At 33.1% G+C, this 24057-nt stretch overlaps 2 protein-coding genes across 4 annotated transcripts in view; both read left to right on the top strand.

Moving 5' to 3' along the window:
- The window catches only part of LOC128679257 (uncoordinated protein 58-like), a 209604-nt gene that overhangs the window by 137992 nt on the left and 47555 nt on the right, over window positions 1-24057 (top strand). For both annotated transcript variants that reach the window (XM_053761367.1, XM_053761368.1), the window contains one exon: window positions 11124-11153. The gene's annotated coding sequence lies outside the window, so the exon portion shown is untranslated. The remainder of the gene's footprint in view (window positions 1-11123; window positions 11154-24057) is intronic.
- Window positions 12584-15822, top strand: LOC128679255 (myb-like protein X). 2 transcript variants are annotated; one of them, XM_053761366.2, is made up of 4 exons: window positions 13083-13308; window positions 13485-13586; window positions 13775-14107; window positions 14396-15822. In XM_053761366.2, the coding sequence occupies exons 1-4, from the start codon at window positions 13272-13274 to the stop codon at window positions 15211-15213; spliced, it is 1290 nt and encodes a 429-aa protein (XP_053617341.1). In that variant the 5' UTR covers window positions 13083-13271; the 3' UTR covers window positions 15214-15822. The 2 variants fall into 2 exon arrangements, with proteins under 2 accessions (XP_053617340.1, XP_053617341.1); XM_053761365.2 differs by having other exon boundaries at window positions 12584-13308; window positions 13775-15822.

The raw sequence follows: 24057 nt of genomic DNA, 5'->3' as shown, positions 1-24057 counted from the left end.
TGAAAGGGTTTACACATTTTTCAGCATGCAATTCACGTTATATTTGTATGTATTGAGAGTAACTAGGTCAAGGATGTAATGGGCTTCGAATCTTGCTCATAACTTGTGGATGATTTTGAAGATTATTTAATGAAATTAAGATATTTCTTTATGATCCGCGCGCTTACTGTGAAAAGTATTTCTCGATACCATGGTGACTTGGTGATTACAAACTCATGGGACATGATTTTTCAACACGGGCTTGCGCACGCGCCTCAAAAAAAGCTGTAAAAACAAGTTTTAAAATAGAAAACAGTGGTAAAAGCTTGTTTTATAAAAAGTAAAGATCTAGTACAGAAGAACTATAATACTAGTATCCTATATATTGTTCCATTCTGTCTTCACAAGAATAATAAATCCAATTTTTGTCCAGGAATTTTTATTGCAAAATTCCCACCACTAGCTCCCGTTTTCCACGACATAAATAAAAGGATATAGGTAAAATCAATAAATATTCATCGGCTATCCTCAAAACAAAACTCTATGAAAACACATTTTTAAGTTATTTTCATTTTGAGCCCTCCCCATGCGGTCAGAAGCAATCAAGCGCATAATGAAAAATGCAAAGTCACGTTTTGCGTTAAATCGGGAAAGTTCGTTACAAAAATTAGAACGTCATGTTTGTTATTCTCATTATTGGTTTCGCGACACACGGGTTTGTCGACTGAAAAGTTCGAATTTTCATGCCTTCGAAATTAAACCGTTATAATAAAATCAACGCAACTTTAACGCTTTGAAAAATAGCAAACTATGCGTTTTATTGCACACGTTAAAATTAAAACCACAGTTTTAGAGTACAATGCCAATACAAAGAATACAGAAAAACGACTTGAATTTATGATATTTGTGATAGAATCCTCTAAATTAGGAGGTAAGCTTATTAGACCTTTGAATTATTAGACGAAAATGAGGGAAAAAGTTAACTTTGCCAACTTTGGCAACAACATAAACTTCAGTAGATTTGGGATGAGTCGCAAGCATGGAATTAGTAGTACTCCGTAAGCTACTAGTTCAATGGTCGCAACAGTCAATTTTTACCGTAAATTTAACCTACGCAAAAAACGCAAAGTTCGCCATTTTGTCCAAAAGTAATGGCACGCAGGTTAAAGTTAACGTAAAGCTTTGATGTTTATATTTTAGATTTATATCAATATTTGCCTATGTATTCAAAGTTCTGATAGTTTTCAGTAACCACTGGAGTTCGCAGGAAAACGTGACATTATTAATAACAAATATAATCTATAACAAAAATCAATATTTAACATACGTAAGCGCGGCTTCTTTTTGATAAATTGTTTGAGCTTCATCTGTATTCAGCGCGTACACGACGTCACGTCGCTCACAAACTTCCACGTTTGTGGAATGCTTTCGCAAATATTATACATTCAATTGATGTAGATTTAACTGAGAAATCTAGACAACTTTTACCTTTTCATTTGTGCGTCACGGTCCAAAATGGTTATTATATTGAAGTGGCTAAACATTTCTTTACATACAGTCAATTGTAATAGTAACACCGCGAAAATAATGTAACAGTTTCTATGTTCAACGAACTCGAAGCCAAGTTTTGAATCGTAAATTTTTTCGAATATTATAGGTACATAGTGCTTTACCTAAATGACACCTACGGCCGATGGCCTAAAAATCTAGATGTATTTAGCTGTAACATATTATTGTATTGATTTATTATTTCGGCTAGCGATGACTTAAATAAAACTTGACTTCAATAGTATGCACTCGAAAAGTGGAAAGAAAACTTCGGTCATTTTATTTGGTTATTTTTTCAAATACCAAAAATAGCCATTAATTGAACGCGAAGCTAAAGCCATCGAACCGTGTGTCACAGATTGCAAATCATTCGTTTTGCTAATTGCAATGTCGCTTTTTGCCTATACCGGCTATTTTGCTGTGCATATTTTTAAATTACGCAACGCGAGTGTAACACCCTGTGGTATCACAGGTGTTCATAGGCTGTAGTGACCACTTATAGGTGTTCTCCATTAGTAATGAGCTAGTGGCTTAAAAATCTATTTTTTCGCGTCTATAAATAGTATTAATATTTTGATACCTTGCACTTTGTTCCGATTTTATATAATAATTGAATAAATTAATATTCAATTTAATTTCAATTAAAAACGTCGTTGTAGGTTCCACAATTTTCTCAGTAATTATTGTTCTCGGTAATTATTGAATTGGTAAAATTCGTTTAAGTACCAAAAGAATTCGCAGAAGCAAAACCGACAAAAGAATACATAATAAGGGATGTTGGTATAATATTAGAATAGTAAGATGAACTAAGAATTATTACAGTTAGGGAACAATAAACCTCGTTAAAGCATAGTTAATGTAGTATTGTGTCTCTGTATCCGGTCCATTAGATATTAATAGGGTCTGTAAATTAATGTCAATTGAAATCATAGCTATCCCTCATGGTAGTAGCTACCTACTAAGACTGTAGAGTATTCTATAAATTTATGCTTGTTTCCTTTATGTTGCGTTTTTTAGAAACATGAAATTAATTAATGCTGTACAACTCTCTTGCACATTCGTATATTCAATATGGTCTCAGTAGTTATGGTCGTACATTTAAAACTTATCTCGATAAAATTTATAAATTGCAATTGAAGATTCTAAAACATGTGGTAAATAAAAAAACAAGAAGTCAGTTCACTCAAAATGAAATTGGCTTATTCAAACATTGCAAAATACTGCCAGTGCATTCTCAAATGATATGTAACTTAATAAAAGAACAATTTTTTCTCAGTAGTTATGGTCGTACATTTAAAACTTATCTCGATAAAATTTATAAATTGCAATTGAAGATTCTAAAACATGTGGTAAATAAAAAAACAAGACGTCAGTTCACTCAAAATGAAATTGGCTTATTCAAACATTGCAAAATACTGCCAGTGCATTCTCAAATGATATGTAACTTAATAAAAGAACAATTTTTTAATAACACAGTTTGTCACAAAGTAAATCACCCTATATATACTCGAGCTGTTGCCAGAGAGAAACTGTGTAGAAAAGGACTTAACTCCTAAAAATATTAAAAATAAACTTAAGTCCTACTTTATCGAACAATTGTGTTAGATTGCAACTTACTACTAGGTACTTGTTTTGTTTAAAATGGTCTACGTACGTGGTTCCTATGTTACTGTTAAGTGATTAATACAAAATATTTTATACTACTGCTGACGTTGATGCTCACTGTGGACAAACCTCTGTGGTTTTTATCAGTGTTCTTATATTATGCACTATATATATTTGTTCTTTATATGTGAAATAAAAAAAAAAAATCGACTTTCTGTGCCAATATCTTTGAAGTATTACGAAGAAACCTATAACATAAACCACATTGCAGGTTTCTTTGCTATTCACTTTCACCGGAAAGTTAATAGTCTGATAACTAAGTTGCCTATTAACAATATTGTGCGAATTGGAGAAAAAAAATAGGAAAGCCGAAAGCTCCGACGATTAACCGCCGATGAAGAAACCAGGACATTGCACAGATAAGATATGTATGTATGCATGGGAATCACATTCACAACCCATATGTTTCATTGAATTCATTGAAATACATTACGATCAAAAATATAGCTGAAACTAACCAAATTACTTTATCTGTTCGTGAAATTGGAATTATCTACAACCGTGAACAAGAAAAGCACTAAAACAGCTGCAGACGTAGAATTTATTTCAAAAAGCAGGTAACCTACATTCTCGAATAAATCCAGGCAATGTACCATCAAATACCGTAATACGGCAGCCGAGATCAGGCCATTGAATTTTCCAATAGTCGAAGAGTGTTGCTACACTATCGGCACTTACTTGCAATATGATAGCACATCAAACAACAGTCTCCTGGGAAATCGCACTGCTAAGGGACAAAAGAGAAATACTTGGAAAAATGAGCCCATAATATCCATCGAGATGGAATGTGGAATCGAGATTCGGAAGCACTCGATTGTGGGAATCGATTCGTGCTGATTAATGGGAGGTGGGTTAATCGTGTTTATTGTGCTGGCGGTTGATGGATTCCATGACGTCGGTGGTCAATGCCTATAAGGCCCTGTGTACTGCAAATGTATTGTTTCGAGTTGTATTGATATAGACTGAATTAAATACCTACCTATCTATAGTTACGATGCGCTTTGTGCTTGTGTGATCGTCAATATAATCATTATTATAGTCAAATGGATGAGTCCTTCATGCATAAATGGATATAAATAAAGAGCGATGATGATGATATGTAAGGATTGTGACATGGATCCACCTTCACACTCAAAAAATTATAGTGAGGCTGGGAAATTAATATTCGCATCTTAACACTGGCACCTCGGTGTGAAAGTTGTGTTTTTTCGGTTCTAAAATTAAATTGAACTGGAAACAATCTTCTTTCATTTTTGTATAGATTGTCGCTTTTTCTGGCGATATGACATTTGCCGTAACCGCATTCTGAGCATGTGACAACTGTTAATGCATTTCTATAGACTGCCTAATAACAATTAATAATTGGACTACACTCAACGGTCCATACTAAGCACTACGCTTGAATTGTGGGTCCGTTAAAACTAACAAAGAAGCCATCACCATCACCCGCAGAATTGCAGATAAATATCGCGCTACAAATCGAACCCTACATCAATATAGCGAGCAAACATGTTGACTACTACGTCATAAAGGGAAAATAAATTAATTTTAGTTTCAATATCATAAAAGAATATTGAGGTCGATGAATAACTAAAACAACATTTGATTAAATGTATTTTTAACCATACTAAATAAATTTGAATTCTGAAACAGTATTTTTCAATTACAGATCACATCAAATTTTGATCGATATTTAAAACAAAATCGTATCTAAATTTTTCTGTTTATCTTTTGCAAAATATTCGTATATCGGTAAAAAAATCGAAAACCACAAACTAGGTGGCATAAAATTTCCCGGTTTAACCGGTAAACCGTTATTGGACGTATTAAATTGTGATTGGATTTTCAATTAATTGGAAAGTGCAGTCGTCGGAAAAATCCATTAAATTTCACTATAACAACAACCCAAGGAGTATATGGAGTCGATTAAATTTTTTTAGTCATTTTTTCGGATCAATTTGGTGTGAATTTCACTTAGAGGATGTTATGTATATTTTTAATTCTTTATAGCAGCGGTCGGCAAACTTTTAGCAAGACTTTTGGTAAGACGTAAAGAGATGAATTAATTCAGCCGAACTGGCATGGTCTCGATAACTCAGTGGTCAAGAGCACTGTCCCGGATATACAGGGGCGCGAGTTCAATTTCCGCTCGATTACAGAATTTTTTCATCTCATTATTATTCTCAAAAGTAAGTTAAAAGAGCATGCGTGACATGTATAACAAATCCATTTAAACCTTTTGGTAAGTCAAGGCCCATATTGTGGTGAGATAAAGTAAAACCGACCCACATTTTGTAATACTGTATATACTAAAAATCCAATCCTATAAGCGCACATGTTCCATAGAATCTATAATTCCATATCCATTTACTCGAGTCTTTATAAAGAACTCGGTTTTCAAAGAGAACTTGATTCCCATTATTTTAAAATCTGAGTCGACTGTAGTCGGTTTGACAGCACTAATATGATAAGCCTTTGCATGAAATTTTACGATTTAAATGGATCTGTCAGATAGACATTGTTTGACAGACAGACTTTACAGATTAGGACATTTAAAATAATCTAAAAATATAGATGTTGCTTATTTTAAAACAGGATTTTTCCCACTCTTGAAATAATATTTTTTTACTGTACTCCTAAAATGCACGAAAACAATGTAAAACATAATCACTTTTGAAATATGAATTATACGTTTGTTTAAATACATGTTTATGTATTTATACATTGAATGATATAATTATTTTGTACGTAGCTGTATTGTCATTAGAAAGTTAATTTTGTTTTGTAAGAAATGTTTTCAACATTGTTGTGCATGGTGCATAGGTACTGAATCAAAATTTACAACCATTTCGTTCTGCCGCGGTCGAAACTACGCCATTTTCGGTTTTAATTGTAGCACCAGCCTTTATGCAGCTCGGCCACAGAATAATTATCAAGGAATCCTATAGAAGGAGCACTCTTGAACTACCACAGACTACATAACACTTCTAGTTATAATATCGATTACACCTTATTTTTACAACTACATGCTCGCATGGTATGAGCGTTTATAAATAACTAGACGTTGCCCGGGGCTTCGTTCCCGTGGGAATTTTGAGATAAAATATAGCCTATAGCAATCTTGGACAATGTACCATTCTAATGGTGAAATAATTTTTGAAAATCGGTTTGGTAGTTTCGGAGATTACCCGACTCAAATATACAAACTTACAAAGTCACAAACTCGCAAACCTCTTTATAATAATAGTATAGATAACTTACTGAGATTAAGGTTTGTGTCAGGTGATCAAAGTCGATTTGTCGAAATTTTTCAATTACAATGACATTGAAATCGTATTAGGTAATTGAAATACTTATAAATATTTTATTTTTACTTAGCACATACACCCCACGTGGGGTTCGCTTCGACGGCCATCGTACCTAAGCCTCGTAACGACATTCTAACATTTTAATGGCATACAGGAATCGCTTAAAGTCGAGGCCACAGTGTTAGTAACAATGTTACCAACATTTTAGTAGTAATTAGGGCTCAGAATACTAAATCAGGCGAAATTGTGGCGTGTCAGTGCGCTTAAAGAGGGTTGACAAAAACTTCATGAATTATATAATGTTACACTTTGTCTTTATATAGTTTAGTATTCACATCACTTATCTAATACTAGCTGCGTACCGGGGCTTCGTACACGTGGGAATTTTGGGATAACAAGTACCATGTGTTATTCCAGATTATATCCGTGTGCCCAAATTCATAATAATCGGTCCAGTTTTTTTTCGTGAGAGAGTAATTATGAAAAATGAAGTAGTAAAATAATATTTTTGTTTATAATTAGCTCTTGCTCGCAGCCTTGGTAACCTTTGTTTAACTTGGAGTCGTTAACTATATATTCCACATTTCATCAAAATCGTTGGTTAAGTCGTGAAAATGTGTCATTTATATTATGTATTGTATACATACATGTTCTATTCTATTCTAATAAGTAGACCATATTGAAGAGAAAAATGATGAGATTTTGCAAAGAATCATTGTCACTTAAGCTAAATAATTATTACCATTTGCTAGATTTTTATGATCTGCCAGTACACATTTAACTGTGCTAAACGGTTTTATTACCAAATAATTTTAATATGTATTTAACGAGGCACTCGAATAAAGCATTTACGTCCTTATAACAGAGTTTATTTTCCAACGATCGCAAATTTCTTCTGAAATCTTGACATAAACCATTTAGACGGAAAGTCTCACCATCTTAATATTTCAGATTCGAAGATGGTGTAAGTCCGGACGAAATGTTTATGCCCGGTCGGATACCCATTTCTGTTCTGATTATATAAATTTGAAATGTCAAGGATTTCGAGGACTGAAATTTAGCAAAATTAGAGTTTAGAAACACGACACTGTTTATGCCTATTGCCTAAAAATTATTATTTTATGATTTTTTGGGATTTAAGAACTATAATAGCTTAAGGGTAGGTCTTTGTAAAGGTCGGTAGGTCTCGTTGAAAAGAAAGGTTTCGAAAAAACTTTGAGAAATACGAAATACCCTAATATATAGTTTAATTTACGAATTTACTAGGTGCGACCAGGGCTAATATGTGTTATTATTTGCTAGGTGCGAATTATGTGTTATTCCAGGTTATATTCTACCTGTGTACCAAATTTCATAACAATCCGTCCAGGAGATTTTGTGTGAAAAAGTAACAATATACACACATACATCCTTACACACATACATCCTTACACACATACATCCTTACACACATACATCCTTACACACATACATCCTTACACACATACAAACTTTCGCATTTATAATATTAGTATGGGTAATGTGTTAAGAGTTTTTTTATAGGTATAAGCACGCAGGCGCGGAAATGGTCAGCCTATGGACGTCTGCAATTAGGAAAACAAGGCAGGGCGCAAACCACAACTTTAGGGATTAATAGACCTAGTTTTTATAATTCTAAAGATTTACTTTTGTGCGAAAGTGCCTATATGACGAAAAAAATTTAAAAGTTACCTATCTAAACCAGAAATCCAATTTTATTACATAAAACACTGCGATCGTTACAAAATTCATGAATATAAATTAGAATTTGGTGATTTCTCTTTTCGAACCACTTTTATAGAGAAATGTGTTTGGCAATAGATTTTGTTATTACCACGATACCGGGTTACATCATAATTTATTTATTATGCGTTGAGCATTCGCGTTTGTTCTGATTTTGAGAAAATGCGGGCTCTTTTTAATATAAGTAGATTTATTTCGTATACATGTCATTGGTTCACTATTACTGAGTCTGAGTACTAAGTATACTGATGGATTTTTGATTGATATACATAATTATTTGTCAAAAGCTTTAAGAAGCTAAATACAACATAGGCATAGGCAACATATAAGATGTCCTTTCACTTTGTATTTTTTTAATACATTTTTCGCTGCTAATATACGTTATAATTTTTATAACTCGCACGCGCCCACGTCTCATGCTTTCAGTTGTAAGTGTATTTTTGTACTTATCTTCTTTTTAAATTCATTTCTGCATGATAACATAACTGTATTTTAGTGAGAAATGAATTTACTCATAAAACCTTATAAAAATAATTTAGTTGGCACCGATGTTTTATCACATGTAACAAGAAACTCACGAGCATATGAATATCCCACCGAATTAAATTCACCGTGCTGAGATATATTTTCAGTGGCGAGACAACGGCTTGTTATTTATTTGCATTATTCATTTTAGAAACGCTTATAATTTTCATGAGAGCGTTGTGTTCACGTTTCATATTTCATACGCGGTCTGGGAATGTACAAGGTTGCCAGTATTATGTTGTGACGAAAAAATTATGAACGTTTAATTTTGAATTTTTGGAATGTTCTTCGAGGAAGACGATTTGGTTATTTTCTGGAACTAAGTGAGAAATAAATTCTTGATAATATTTTATTTGTGGGGTGTGACTTATATCCCATGCAATACGTCGATAAAAAAAGAAAAAGAGCAACATTTTCTGCATTAATTTAAAATGTTACTAGAATAACATAAAAAAGGTACAATAACGTCCGTAACTGGCAATTTTGGCGGCTCTGTGTTGCTCTCAACAGAATTATGATCCCATCCATGGGCATGTGATAGGCCAAAACTGGACAATTTCATTTGAGACATGTTTTGTACATCTATTTTTTTTAAGACATAAATATATAGTAGGGCTCTACTTTAAAAATTACAGCGCGACAGCCCTATTCCCACTATACATGCATGTATTCAGTGCAAATACTTAAAGCACCTAAATCTACACGATTTAGGTGCTTTAAGTGGGTTGCACCAGTGAACTTTTGACGTTAACTTTAACTAGCGCACAAAATAGCAAAGTACACGTAAATGTCAATGGCGCACAGGTCAAAGTTAACATCAAAGTGCAACCCACCAGTGGTGCAACCCACCCTTAATTAGCACAAGTATTATATTAGGCCAAAGTTAACGCATTGGGTCAAAACGTTGCGGCAAATTGACATATTGTTCAGTTTTAATTTGATCTTTGCTTTGACCAATTAATGCTGCCAACGACTGAATTGAAAAATAAGCAGGAATATATCCTCTTAACACAACGCTCTATAGCAGGAAGGAGCCGCGAAGTCGCAAGACCAATTTGCGCCAACAACATGTAAAATACGATGAAGTCGTCCAATTCGCCCGGTTTTTGCCCACAGTGTTTGGTGACGCCCTTAATCCTCAGTTTTACGACAGCTGAAGTTGGCCAGCTACATTGTATCCATGGAATTTTAATAATGCTTTTGTAACTCTTTGACGGGGGACGAATAAACAAGGACTTGAAATTTATACGAGAGCGACCTAAACATTAGGGACTGGTATTTTAGTGAATATCAGTATTATTTTTTTATTTGTAACAGTAGTATTACATATATTTGTATGAATAAATGAAAAAATGACACAGATTGAGGTAGTCTCAAAATAAAATTAATTTAAATTAGTATTTATTATTTTAGTTTTAATTTTAACTTATAGTACATATGTTGTAAATAAACACTACCCTTAGTTGGAATAAGCAACAGGAAATTTGATACCTTTAATTATTGTAAAAAACGTATTTAAGTAACTTGGATTGAGAATAATGTTCATCACTGGTTAGGACTGGAAAGGACAAAAACGTTAAAACTTTGATTTTTGAATTAATTTTGCAGCTCTTTTTGCTACTTTTTAGTACAGCTTTATGATGATAAATACAAATAAAAAATACTTTCGTTGGTTCTCTTGAAATATTACGTTGAATGTAATTGATCACACTACAGGGAGAAATCTGTCTTAATGGAAAGAAAAGTTATGTATTCAAATGTGAAAAATAAAAATATATAAAATTTCTAATAGATGTAGGTAAGATTATATATGAATATCTATAATCTTACTGACACAATTAATAAACCAATATAATGAATATATTTCGTTTTTAATACTGAAAAAGGTCAGAGATATTTTTTTTTATAAAATTCAACGGAGGCACTACACGCGGCTAGATAGCACGCTATGAAAATATATTTGTATTCATTACATTCACTGAAAATTAAAGTACGTATATAAGTAATCATATCAAATCTTCTTCCACACATTTTTTTATTTAAATAAGGCTTTATAGGGTAGAAAAATTTACATCCTATGTGAGACCTCGCATTTATAATAAAACTAGCGCCCCGCCTCGGCTTCGTGCTGGTTAAACCATGCTAAAAAAGTAGCATATAAGTAGTACTTCTGAAGGTTTTGTCTATCCCTATGCTAAATTGTATCAAATGGACCCAATAGTTGTTGAGTTTATAAAGAAATAAATTAATTAATTACAAAAAAAAATACAAATCTTTTCTCTTTATAGTATTAGTATGGATATAACGGGAATTTCAACAACTTATTTTTGTTTTCAGGTCTCGCAGAAACTCTCATCAAAAATTAAGGTAAATGAGCTATTTTTATTTAATTATGTCATTTATCACTATAGTATATTTTTCTGTTTTTGATCATATGTTTCAGACTAAACACTGGTAAACAGATTTAAACATATCCAACAAAACCTAACATAAATTTATCACAGGCAGTCATATGCACGTGGACCTTTATATCTGTAGTTAGTAATAAAGCTACATAATTATTTTAAAGCCAAAATGCCGGGACTGTCATATTTGTAAACATTTAAAACATTCAATTTGATTAACTTGGTTTTATTATTTTTATAGATAAAATATAAACAATAAATATTTAAAATTTTAAATTATATATTTACAATTTTTTTTTTAATATGCCAGTATGAACCAACGGTTTGAACTTCAAATAATTGTCATTATTGATGTATGCATGTGTAAAGTTACAGATAAGTTGCAATTACTAGCACGTCAGTTGTTTCACGCGTAGCTTGCTAACTTTGAACGAGCAACATATTTCAAAGAGGTGTGGAACCTATCTAGGGAAATCTTCTTGAACTTATAACTTAAGTCTACATTCCTTTAGAACCAAGTTATTAAAGTTCTTACCTGCTTACGTACTTTCTATGAGTACTCTTTTGATCCTATGAGAATAAAACTGTGTATATGTCTGAACTATTCCGAATATGTATAGAAAATTTATATCTGTTACAATTTTTAACAACTAACGTACGATAGTAATAATTATTATTTAAATCATAATAAATAATAATTATCACGTAGACGTAGATCGTATTATGTAATGTGGAAGTCAAGGGTAAAGACGTGTTTCCATAATTTTTATAATTTAGATTTTTTTCTAAGTTACTTGGACTATGAAACCCTGATACCGTAAGGAGTTATAAGTTTAACGTGTCTGTGTATCTGTATGTCTGTCTGTGGCATGGCACAGATGAACCGAATATGATCTAGTTTATTTTATTTAAAAGAGAATTTAATTGGGAATGTTCTTATATATGTTTGTAAGACGTGTGTTCAGCCGTTTGGAAATCCTCAGCTCGTTTCTATGAGAAGAGGATGTACGGAACTTCCATAGGATAGTTTGTGACCTCGAGGTCACAAACATAGGTCACAAAGTAGTTTAATTTTTTTTAAAACAACCTGTTCATTTGGAGCATTAGTATTTATAGGCAGTTTTATAATTGAATTATACGTATTTCGTATTGCAGAAACAAATAAAATTAACCTTACGTAAGCAAACGTAAGGGTACATCAGTAATGAAATGAATAATGGAAGTCAACCTTTGTTTGGATTTAGTGAGATTACGCGGGTATCTATTAAGTTTATAAAGGAAAAATAAAATAAGGACGTTTGTAAATATTAGACATTTTTATATAATTTTAACCAATTATGTATCTCACTAGATAAATTGAGATAAAAGGATTATATTCCAGGTTATATATCGTTCATTTGCGACAACAGTGTGACATTTATAAATATTCAATTTTTTGTTTTATTGAAATTCAAACTCGCGATGTCGCGATCTATTTTTCGGTAAAATCGCGGTATTTTTTACTTTAAAAATGGCCGAGTTACGAGAGAATGAGATGCAAATATCACTGTATAGCACTATCTCACTCGGCGATGCAGTTAGCATCAAGACTGTGACAGCTCAGTTGTTGTCTGTTGTTGCTAGTGTGAAGTGCTCCCGGCTTTCGCCAAAAACGTAACATCACGATAATATCAGCGTTTTTGTGTGAAAACTAAGTATTTATATTATTTCTTTCTTCCTTCAATAACATGGTTCAACTTGTTATCACAGTGTTCGTGAAATTTTTAAAAAATATTAAAATTTTAGGTTATTGATATCACAGTTTTCTTGTAAAAAATATTAATTTCACTTAGATAACTCTTATTGTAACATTGAAGATGATAATTTGATTACACGTTAGCGAAATTTAATTAGGGTTATTTGTAGATGTGCTGATTTTGCCGAATAATTTTAAGTCAGCTTAAATATTTATTTCCACTTATTACACTGTATGTGCTAATAATATTATTTACAGATGGGGTCGAGGACCAAATTGATGTGAGAGAGCAAGAAAAAAAAAGATGATGATGGTTGCGATGTTGTTTCAAATGATACTCGTAACATGGATTCTTCAGATACTGAAGAGAATGAAATGATCGGTAAGTATGCTTCACGACTATTCCGTACTTTGCGGCTTTAGAAACCACTATCACTGACATCCTACAATAGATAGTCTATTGTATGAAGGATGTCCGTGTATTGGTTTTGCATCGAGAGTAAAGTCTTTGATTAAAATATCGGTGTAAACTTTATTATACTTATTCATCGATTTCAGAAAATTCAGAGACAACTCAAAACTATCGCCGCCGTTCTAAATCTACAAGTTCATCGTCCAGTAGTTCTTCCAGTAGCTCCTCGTCATCATCTTTTGTAGAAGGTCGGTAAAACTTAAAAGCTAAGTAACCAAAACAAATTATTTGCAAATTTTGTATCCATTTGTTATTATGTATTCTTTAATTTTCTTGCGCTGATAAGTTTTTGACTGCCTGATAACCTAAAGTGTACCTAAATTTATAACTTTACTAGAATACAAATCATTATCCTCTTATTTATACTTCTTTGCAGATAGCGATGACTCAGTTAAAGATCCAGATTATCAAGAGTTACGTGAAAAATCAAAATTCAGATTTACACTAGCTGAATTTAGTGAAATTCCAATGACATCTGAAAGGAACTCTCAAGAAATAAACCAAAATGAAAACATGTCTACCGTCGCAATAAATGAAAATACACTACCACAAGATTTATTGTATCAGTCAAACACAGCTACAACTGAAAATCAAACTCCAAACTCAAATGAAGTTGAAATAGTTCAGACGCCTACAAAAAAGGGAAAGAAACGGCCAAGACAGGAAAGTAATTGGAAGAAAAATGTTGCTAAAAATTTGAGAAATTGTGGTAAGTCCTATGTATCATGTAAAACTAAAAAAGTAATGCCTGAACGAATACTTAAGCCCCCTTGTAAAGAAACCTGTAAATTTAAATGCCGATCCCTCATTAATGAAACCCAACGCCAAGAAATTCTAAATGATTACTGGAATTTGGGTGATATTGAAAGACAATGGTCATTTATACTTCAGTCCATTGATGAAGTAAAGCCAGTACAACGTTATGTTAGAATTGATGAAAATGGAACTCCAGCACCGAAACGAAACAATAATAATGCATTCTTTTTTACTTTGCAAGGCGTAAAAATAAGGGTTTGCAAGGACTTCTTTCGAAACACTCTGGCAATAAATAACCGACCTATAGAAACTGCACTAAAGAAGAAAAATAAAGATACAAACATCTCTTTAATCAAAGATAAACGTGGGTGTCACTCTAACCATGCCCACGTAGATGACGCACTGAAGAATGGTGCAAAAGGTTTCATTGAAGCTATCCCTAAAATTGAATCTCACTATTTGCGAGCTAATTCAAAAAGACATTACATTGACGAAAGTAAGACTATTTCGGATATTCACAGAGACTATGTAGAACAATGCAAGACTAATAATGTTGGTTTTGTTAATTATATTATGTTTTATCGAATATTCACACAAGAATTCAATATATCTTTCTTTATCCCTAAAAAAGACACCTGTGAGTTTTGTGAGGCTTACAAAAATAGCACTGAAGAAGAAAAAGAAATGAAGAAGGAAAGTTACTTAAAACACCACCAAGAAAAACTTTTATCACGAAATGAGAAGGAAAAGGATAAGAATGATGATAATATAGTTGTTGCAGTTTATGATTTACAGGCAGTATTTCAGTGCCCTAAAGGAGAAATATCTGTATTATATTACAAATCAAAACTGAACGTACTGAATCTGACAATTTACGATATTAAAAATCACTCTGTCGAATGTTATGTATGGGACGAATCACAGGCTCATAGAGGTGCCAACGAGATTGCCACATGCGTTTTTAAATATATAAAAAATATTTCAGAGGGTGGCAAACCAGTTGACGTTGTTTTTTACTCTGATAATGCTGCTGGACAGCAGAAGAATAAGTCACGTTAGTATCACGATGGCTATGTATCTTTATTCTGTGCAGAACTATCCAAATATAAAGTCTATCACTCATAAATTTCTCATTAAGGGGCATACCCAAAACGAAGGCGACTCAGTTCACTCTCAGATTGAACGGCAAGTGAAAAGGCAGTTGAGATCTGGACCTATATACCTTGCCTTATTTTAATGTCTTAATTGTAATTGAAGATCTCATCATAAATATATTTCTAAGTAAAACTTGTTAAGTACTAGTTACCACTATTTTGATATTTCATATTGCTGTTATATTAAAGAAACATTTTCGATATCAACGTTTTATCATTTCATGACTCAACACGATGCAACTTAGTTTATCATCTTCAACGTTACATTTCATTATAACACATCAAAAATCTTGCATATTTCTGGAAAATGGTGATAAGTTTTCTCTTTTTTTTTTTAAACGTATAAATTATGGGTATTCTCTTTGTAAACATACGATGACTATACATAATTAATTTGTTCATTAGTTAACCTATAATACGTTCTAACAGAGTTAGGTCGTTCGAACAGTATTTAAAAAAATAAGACCGTTCAAAAGTTTAAAAGTTGTTTCCTGTAAAGTTGGGGTTTTTGAGATGTCACATTGTCGTCGCAAGTGAACGATATATTCTGATGAAAAGTACTCTATGTGTAAATTATATGACAATCCGTCCAGTACATTTTGCGTGAAAGATTTGTTGATGATGATTTTTGTTTTTCTTCTCACAAACTTTTACATTCATAATATTGATGGCAAATTTACGAAATGTATCTAATCAATGTTATTGCATAATCCGCGGGACTTTACGAAATCTCTCTGGAGAATCTACTTCACATTTTACAAACATGTGAGAAGCATTAACCTAAAGAGATTCCATACGGAACGTCGTGAGAACGAGTGAGATTTGCTGGAGTTACACGAAAACTTCGAACGATAGTCATTTTCTATGACAGCCAGTCATTAGTTTGATAGCAGTTAAGGCACAGATTTGTGGACTTCATTCCTAGCATTCAAGATTTAGTGTGAAAAGTAGTTAGGACTTTTTTTTAGTTACAGTGCGAAATTGCTTTAATATTACTTTTTTATTATAACTATGGTTTATTTTTGTAATGGACAATGGTCTTCAAGGTGTATCAATAGGCTTCAGTGACCACCTCCCATCAAGTGGGCATGTCTGTTTGCTTGCACAGTAGTTTAAGAAACTACAATTCAACTGGCTTTTGTCTCCTTAAATAACCGAAAAGAAAAGAAAATAATATTGTTTTCCGTATGTACCTAAATCGACTACAATAAAAACTATCAATTTGACTTATCGCTTCTATTCCTCCTATATCCCTACAAAGCAATCTAGTCCGGAATCTGAGATCTATCCAAATGGCACGCGCGGGGTTAACCCGGGATGTACCTAAATCCACGAAAGCCGCTGTGTCTTCACGGAAAAGAAACAAAAATGCCGAATTACTAGAGGTCGGAACTAACCAGTATAATTACATTAGCGAAGTTGCCCGCTATATATCTAAATAACAGTAGTGGGCATACACGTGCGAACGATTCGTACATAAATATATGTATCGTATAGTATAAATATATTATCTGCCACAGTCTCGTCTTCATATCTATATCAATACTATAAATAGTCTGTCTGTCACATCGACACGACCTGCAGGCCATTGGTCTCTTTGAATTTTCGTGAAATTTGGAATAAATACAGTTTAAATCTAAAGTCGATCGTAGACTAATTTGTTTAAAAAAAAGACAACTTTAAACTTCGTTTATTGTGGGACATTTAATTTACTTTGTGAATTATTGCAAAACTATCTAAATTACAACTCTCACCATTTGAATGAGTATTCAGAATAATCCAGATTATTCTTTATTCTACATAAAGATTAAATTAAAAAATTAAGAAACCCCCGACTCCTAAGTTGTTGGAAAAGAGCTGAATACACGTTTTCCAAACATAGCTTATTAGCTAGTCTTTTTATTTGAAAGATCGGTTAAATTCTCTTTCAAATAAAAATTGCTAGGACAAAATCGGTTCACCCGTTTAACTGCTTAACGCACATAGGGACATGTACACAAACACGTTAAACTTAGATATATATAACTCCCCTCCTTCTGTCGTCGGGGGTTAAAATTGGGCAAAGAAGCAGGCAACAATAAAACAATTACTTTACCTAAACATAATATCATAGTTTGGAGTTTGTTGTCAACAAATATTAAGCTTGATATCGTGTTAATTAACTGTTTCGTAGAAGTTGATATTACATAACGTTTTCTTGTGTTTGTTATTTCATAGCTACAGTTAACTTTTTAATTTTGTGTAAGTACCTATTTAGTGAGATTGTTTTCATAACAAAAATTAATTTGCTCATATAAAAGTATAACGTTATGAAATAATTATTATAGAAAAACGTCGTGAGGAAATTTGCACTCTATACTAGCGGGCCGTATCGGCTCCTACACCTACCTCAGCTAAAACACTTGCATCAAAATCCGTTGCGCGTAAGTACATAATATGGTTAGAGAGTGGGAAGCGAATAGTGTGTGAAATTGAAAAGGCAATTGTAATTACTTTTCTATTATTTATTATTACTTATTTCTCAGGTAGGTAGTTGTTGCGTTATCTTGAAAATTATAACTATCTGGCATTATCAAAACCAAAGTTACGAGGGTTCAAAAATATGAGGAAACGTTTCCAGAAAAGCTTGGCTCGTCTTGGAGGGAGCACTACCGTGCCCCCAGATAAAAAACGAAAATAAGTGTGTTTGTTTGTTACCTCTTGACGCTCTATCTACTCCAACCAACTACTACTACCAATCCTCCTGAAATTTTGTATACATGTAGTTTGAGTGTGGAGAAGGACAGGACAGGATCTTTCATTCCGGAAAAATTACTATTCCCGTGAGAAATCTACGCAAGCAAAGCCGCGGGCAAAAAGCTGATATCATATAGCTATAGATCTGGCGTTTGCCTCTTCTATTAGACCTATTTTGTTCAAATCAAAGGAGACCTTCATTCCAATTCCTAGGTTCCGATCTAAATCAATGACTATAGTTATTCACTGACGTTCGCTATCCATCGTCCGAGTTTAACAATAAATTTGTGGGGAGTGGAGCGCGTAATTATTCTGTAGGTTTACATAAATCATGTCGCGGTTAGGCGGTTACCGATACCCCGGTCCATCATCAATCATGTTGGGTATTACGGATCTTTGCACCTTCGCGGCTTACATAGTTCCTATCGGATTTATATTGCTTTGTTTGTGGAAGGTCATTGGATATAATTGCTTTGGCATAAGTTATTTGATATGCTAATTGTAATAAAGCATTATAAATTTGATGTTGCCCATGCCCATGACTACATGTGAATTTCGTGAAGTCACTGGGCACAGAAATATTTATTCACTAGCTTTTACCCGCGGATTACTCGCGTGATTTGCCACGAGAGCACTTGTTTTTCCGGAATGAAAGATATCCTATGTCCTTCTCCGTATTTCAAACTATATGTATCCCGAAATTCCAACGGGAGCGAAGCCCCGGAACGCAGTTAGTGATATACAAATACGAGATATCAACAATATAAGTTCCGCCAAAAACTATCTAACGAAAAACGCGAAAACAAACGAAATTGACATGACCACGCATGAGCAAATATAGCCCCTATGTTAAATTAAAGACAACATAGAACGAATTCCTACTTTATAAGTTCGCCTTTTGTATTTTTATAATTTGTTTTGTTCAATAAAGCTTAAATAAATATATAAATACTTAGAATGGGTTATACCGTCAACTTTGACGTTAACTTTAAACAGTGCAAAAAAACATAAACTACACCATTTTCTCCATCACCACGCAAGATTACAATAGCTTTGTTATGTACCTATATAGGTACTTGTGACGGATGTGATCATCTAGAGGTAAAATAATCCGCCTAAGATCGAAAGGTCCCAGGTTGGAATCCTACTCGTGCCATATGAATGCATACCAATTTGATGCAAGTCTAGTAGATTCCATTGAAGGAAACCTACACACTGGCTGACAGTTCAACTCACTAGTGCAAGTAGTCGTAAAAGTCATTGAATTAAATCTGACACACAAGTGATAGCAAATAATACACAGGATGAGCAAAGAAGTCTAACGTATTTATCAGAGTTTAATTTTCTTCTTTTAATTTTCTTTTCTTAGGTAAAGTCCCCTAGTCCTATTGATATGCTTTTGTACATTAAATATTCTGTGTCCATAGCGTGTACGTGGATTAGATTTAAAACAACTTTACAGTTGGGTAACCCGTGACACTTTGACTATAGGATGCAAAATTTTAAAACGGCTTTGCTCGTAAAAAAGTGAACTCTTTTTTGTTGAATGGCTTAAATGTTTTTGCATAGATTGGAGATCAAAATAATAAGTTATATTTTTCTCGGAATTTCTTAATAGTACAGCCGACCATTCGTCAAGTTACCCTGTATCTTTTCGCTGCGGTAATTGATGTGAATTTACAATGAATATGGGTACAGTCAACAGCATACGAAGCAACCCAAATTCATTGCAAAATCACCCCTATTACCGTGGCATAAGATCCAACCAGGGTCTTGACTTGACTTGCGGTCATTGTACATTGATTTGTTGTTGACTGTACTTAGTTTAGATAAAATATCACAATAATTGCAATGCACTTGTATAGGCTAACCATAGACACGTGTTTTCATCTTCCGTGGCGCGCATTCTACAACTCAATGATTTTAGTTTCTTATTAACGACTTCCGTATAAGAGTTACGGAAGAATCTACCTGTCAAAACAGATATCTACGATTATGATCCATTATGATTTTAAGAAAGTTACACCAATATTCCCATTACTTTTCTACATGAAATGTACTTCAGCAGATTCCTTCAATACGTATCCAAGGTCCATACCTACAACTAAACAATTCTCGACTCATGACCCAAGGAAATCCTATTATGCAAATATGTCAAAGCTGCTTGTATTGATCGGGCTTGATATTGGCTTTTGATTCGCAAACAACGCGCCATCTGTTTTTAAACGAAGAACGAACGCCTCAGACGACCTTCGATTTTCGATTTGTTTGTCAAATTCAAATATTTGAATTTAGAACTGTTTATAATTTGTTAATTTAGTAATCTACTGAAAATAAACATTCGATACGTCGAGACACAAATTAATAGAAATGAAATATTTATTCGTATAGAATAAATATTACTTTCTATTTAGGTACCTAGGTTAGTTAGTTCCGACTTCGTAACATAAAATTTTCTTTTCGTGGTGTAGTTTGGTCATAACTTACCGATAATTATAGCTTACAAGTAATGACTTTGATTTTCAGTGAAAATGTGTACACGTAAGTACGGTTTAATCCACTTTGATCACCTGGGTGATATCACCTAGGATATCAAAATCCACATTTTTATGCCCTGAAATCACCTAATGGCAAATCACCTGGGAGATCAAAATCCACAAGATTTTATTCCACATTGTTTTATATTATGTTGAAACATGATTAAAACAAAAACCATGTTTCCAAGCAAGACACTTATTTGCAGAAAAAACCGTCACAATATACCTATGCGAAAAAAGTTTTGCTTTGTTATCTCAAAAATCATAAAGTTAACAAACCCAACATAATAAAAGAAAAATATGATAAAATTCTGTTAAATAAAATTATGTCAATCAAGTAACCCCGAAAAATAACCGCAAAGAATGTCTCAAAAGTGAAAGAGCTCATTTGATTTGGAAATAGGTTCGAGGCTGAATAAACAGAGGCGAAGGACAGACTCGGCGGCGACTGTACTTTTACGCTGTTTGTCATTCTGAATTTGAAAGTTAATCAATACAGTCAGCTACATCAATTTGATTTTAGTTTTTTATTTTTTACCAAAAAGTTATGCAAGACGCATCATCCTTACATTAATATAAAACGAAGTCCTCTGCCGCGTCTCTCTGTTCGCTCGAGGGGCGCTAGTTTTAAATAAATACTAATTAGGTAGAATTATTAGAATGAAGATGTGGCAAATCATTTCTTGAATGGTTGGAAAAAAACAAATGTCATCATCATTCGCTTTGATTGAAATTCATTTTAATAAAAAAATACTTATATGAATTTTTATTATATATATTTTTATTTATGTAGTGATTTTTTCCTAAATAAATAGTATTAAGTTTTTATATAGGTTGGCCATACCTACTGCCGATTTCTACATAACTATACCTAGCATCATATCAATTTCACTTTAAACGAAACGAAACAATCGTAAACTCTCATAAATTAGTTAAAAGGAATTGTAACTAATAAAATATTCAACATAGGAAAATTCCCTTTGACGCTTGTGAATGTACGTAGCAAAGTCATGCCATTGACCTTTGTAAGGGCAAAGGCTGAAACAGACGCCAAGCCTCTTTTAAATCTAAATTCGTCTGTAATCAGCGGGAGATGAAAGAATAAAGGACCAGTGCTATTGATAAAGAGACCGAACATTGAGAGGGTAAAAATTGTATAAACATATTTAGAACAATTTTACGTTTATGAAACAAAACGTTCTTCTGATATATGGCAAATGTCAATAAACCTATTTTCACAGAACTCAGTAAATCCATACTATAAATATATATTATAAATGCAAACGTCTATCTGTTTATCTGTCTGACTGTTTGTTCCGCTTTCACGGCTAAACCGTTAGACCGATTTTGATGAAATTTGGTGTACATAGTCCTTTGACTATTGAACTATGGAAGCCTTTGCTTCCATTCAATCATAGGGTTGTTTGTTTTTTAAAAATCAACCCCCAATTGACTGTAATGGCGGGTGAAGTAAAGCCACGGGCAAAAGCTAGTGCTAAATAAAACAGTTTTTCTTTACATATATATCTTCCCAGTCATTTCCAGTCATGATTGAGTAAAAACCAAACAACTATACCTTTTTTATACTAGTATAATTTTCTTATAGGTACTTTAGTCATTAAATCAGCACTATGGTTAAACAAGCAACGTACTGTACAAAATTTATAATCGTCTTTATTCCCAAGACATATAGTTCTAAAGAAGCTGTTGGTCAAACAGATTTAGCTGGATTTGACCAAAACCTCTCAGCCACATAGGAAACCTCGTTTTTATATGTGCTTGCGCAATTGACTTTTATTTTATTGTGTACCCCGCACTAGAGCTAACATCCTAAACTAACAAATAAGGAACTCCACCCGGATCGTGCGGGATAATCAACAGGAAAGACCGCGGGACTAGTTGTGGTCCACTCCATGAGGGCTTAACAAAGACTTCTATGTACATACTTCAATTTATACTATATACAAGCAGTTTTTGTATATCACTGTATCACGAAAACTGCTGCAATGACTTTGACGAATGTGTCTTTTTACATGGTATTTAGTACTAAAAGAGGGCTGCACCAGCACAAAGTACGCCATTTTGTTTAAACGACAGCGTTAAAGTTAACGTCGAAGCTTCACTTGTGCAACTCACCCTAAAACTGATCTGGTAAGCCTGTGGAAATTCTTTGAATATTAGTTTATCATCCAAGCTAAACTCGAATGCTCAGCTTGTGGTGAATTAAAATCGTAACTAATTATAATTACAGTGAACCTATGCGTAAATAAATGAATTTAACTTTGATATAGGATTTTAATTAATTTATGTTCACGGTAGCTTGAATTGATATTAGTTTTAGTTATTTCAGTTTGTATTCTAATGAAAATGTTTTACATAAACAAGACCATTATTTCTAAGTTAAATTAATTTGCCGAAATACAGCAATTTGAGTGCGTTTTGTATGAAATGATAATTCGGTGTGCTGCTATATACAATATTATTACGGCTATTTTTGTTCAAACAATCCTACTGCTGTATGCTTTGAAAGGCATTTGAATTGACCGTGTGTCGTATTAAAATAGAATTTTCTAGAATTTATTTGTTTTTAATTATTCGAAATTTGTTTATACAAATTAACAAAATTTCTATGTGTGCTTATGCACACATAGTAATTTTGTTGAATTTGCGTACACTGCCGGATTATGCAGGCATCAGATTTTTTCCAAAATAATGTTATTTACATAGGTATTCGTTGCCTTTTGTATTTAATCTATTTTGGATTTTACAAATTCAAGACGGACGCATGTATTTAATGCATGAATTTGCAGCATAACTGATATTGATATTTACATAACACCTAACTATTAAATAGGTAGGTACTGTAATTTTTAATAATTCTTTTTATTTATTTCACGTTCTCCTTCTATGACCTAATTACTTATACGCAAGTAGCTTTTGACTGCGGCTTCGCTCGCGTGATTTCCCACGGGAGCAGTTATTTTTCCGGTGTGAAAGACATCCTATGTCCTTATATGTACTTTAAACTACATGTATGTAAAATTTCAAGAAGATTACTTGAGTAGAAAGTGCGTGAAGAGGTAACAAACAAACAAACTTACTTTCACATATAATATTAGTTAGAATTCGAACTATGCCATTCTCGCCTCCGCAATCGGCGGTCGAGGTGCGTACATTAATCATAACACAAATCCCCGAATTCCGACGTATTAGAAATGCCCTACAGCTTGGTAACCATCGGCTTATTGGACCCCTCGGGTTACCCACTGAATGTAAATATATCCTTATATATAAAGAGAAAATATTTGTATTGTTGTTTCTGTGTTTCGAATATTCGATAAAAATACACTAAGCTACAAGATATACAGACAATTTCTAACACTTTCTAAGATGAAGTAGGTTAAAAGATAAAAAGACACTGCAATATGTATGTCACTGGAAGACCCCGAAAGGTTAAAATGCTCTGACCGCAATTA

This window comes from Plodia interpunctella, chromosome 21, assembly GCF_027563975.2.
Source record: "Plodia interpunctella isolate USDA-ARS_2022_Savannah chromosome 21, ilPloInte3.2, whole genome shotgun sequence".
Lineage (NCBI taxonomy): Eukaryota > Metazoa > Arthropoda > Insecta > Lepidoptera > Pyralidae > Plodia > Plodia interpunctella.
This window is presented reverse-complemented; position numbering and strand designations above follow the sequence as displayed.

Coding starts and splice junctions, on each gene's coding strand:
- LOC128679255 (XM_053761365.2), top strand. CDS start 13,272: ATGGATTCTTCAGATACTGAAGAGAATGAAATGATCG. Junction 13,309..13,484: donor TGAAGAGAATGAAATGATCG/GTAAGTATGCTT, acceptor CATCGATTTCAG/AAAATTCAGAGACAACTCAA. Junction 13,587..13,774: donor GTCATCATCTTTTGTAGAAG/GTCGGTAAAACT, acceptor ACTTCTTTGCAG/ATAGCGATGACTCAGTTAAA.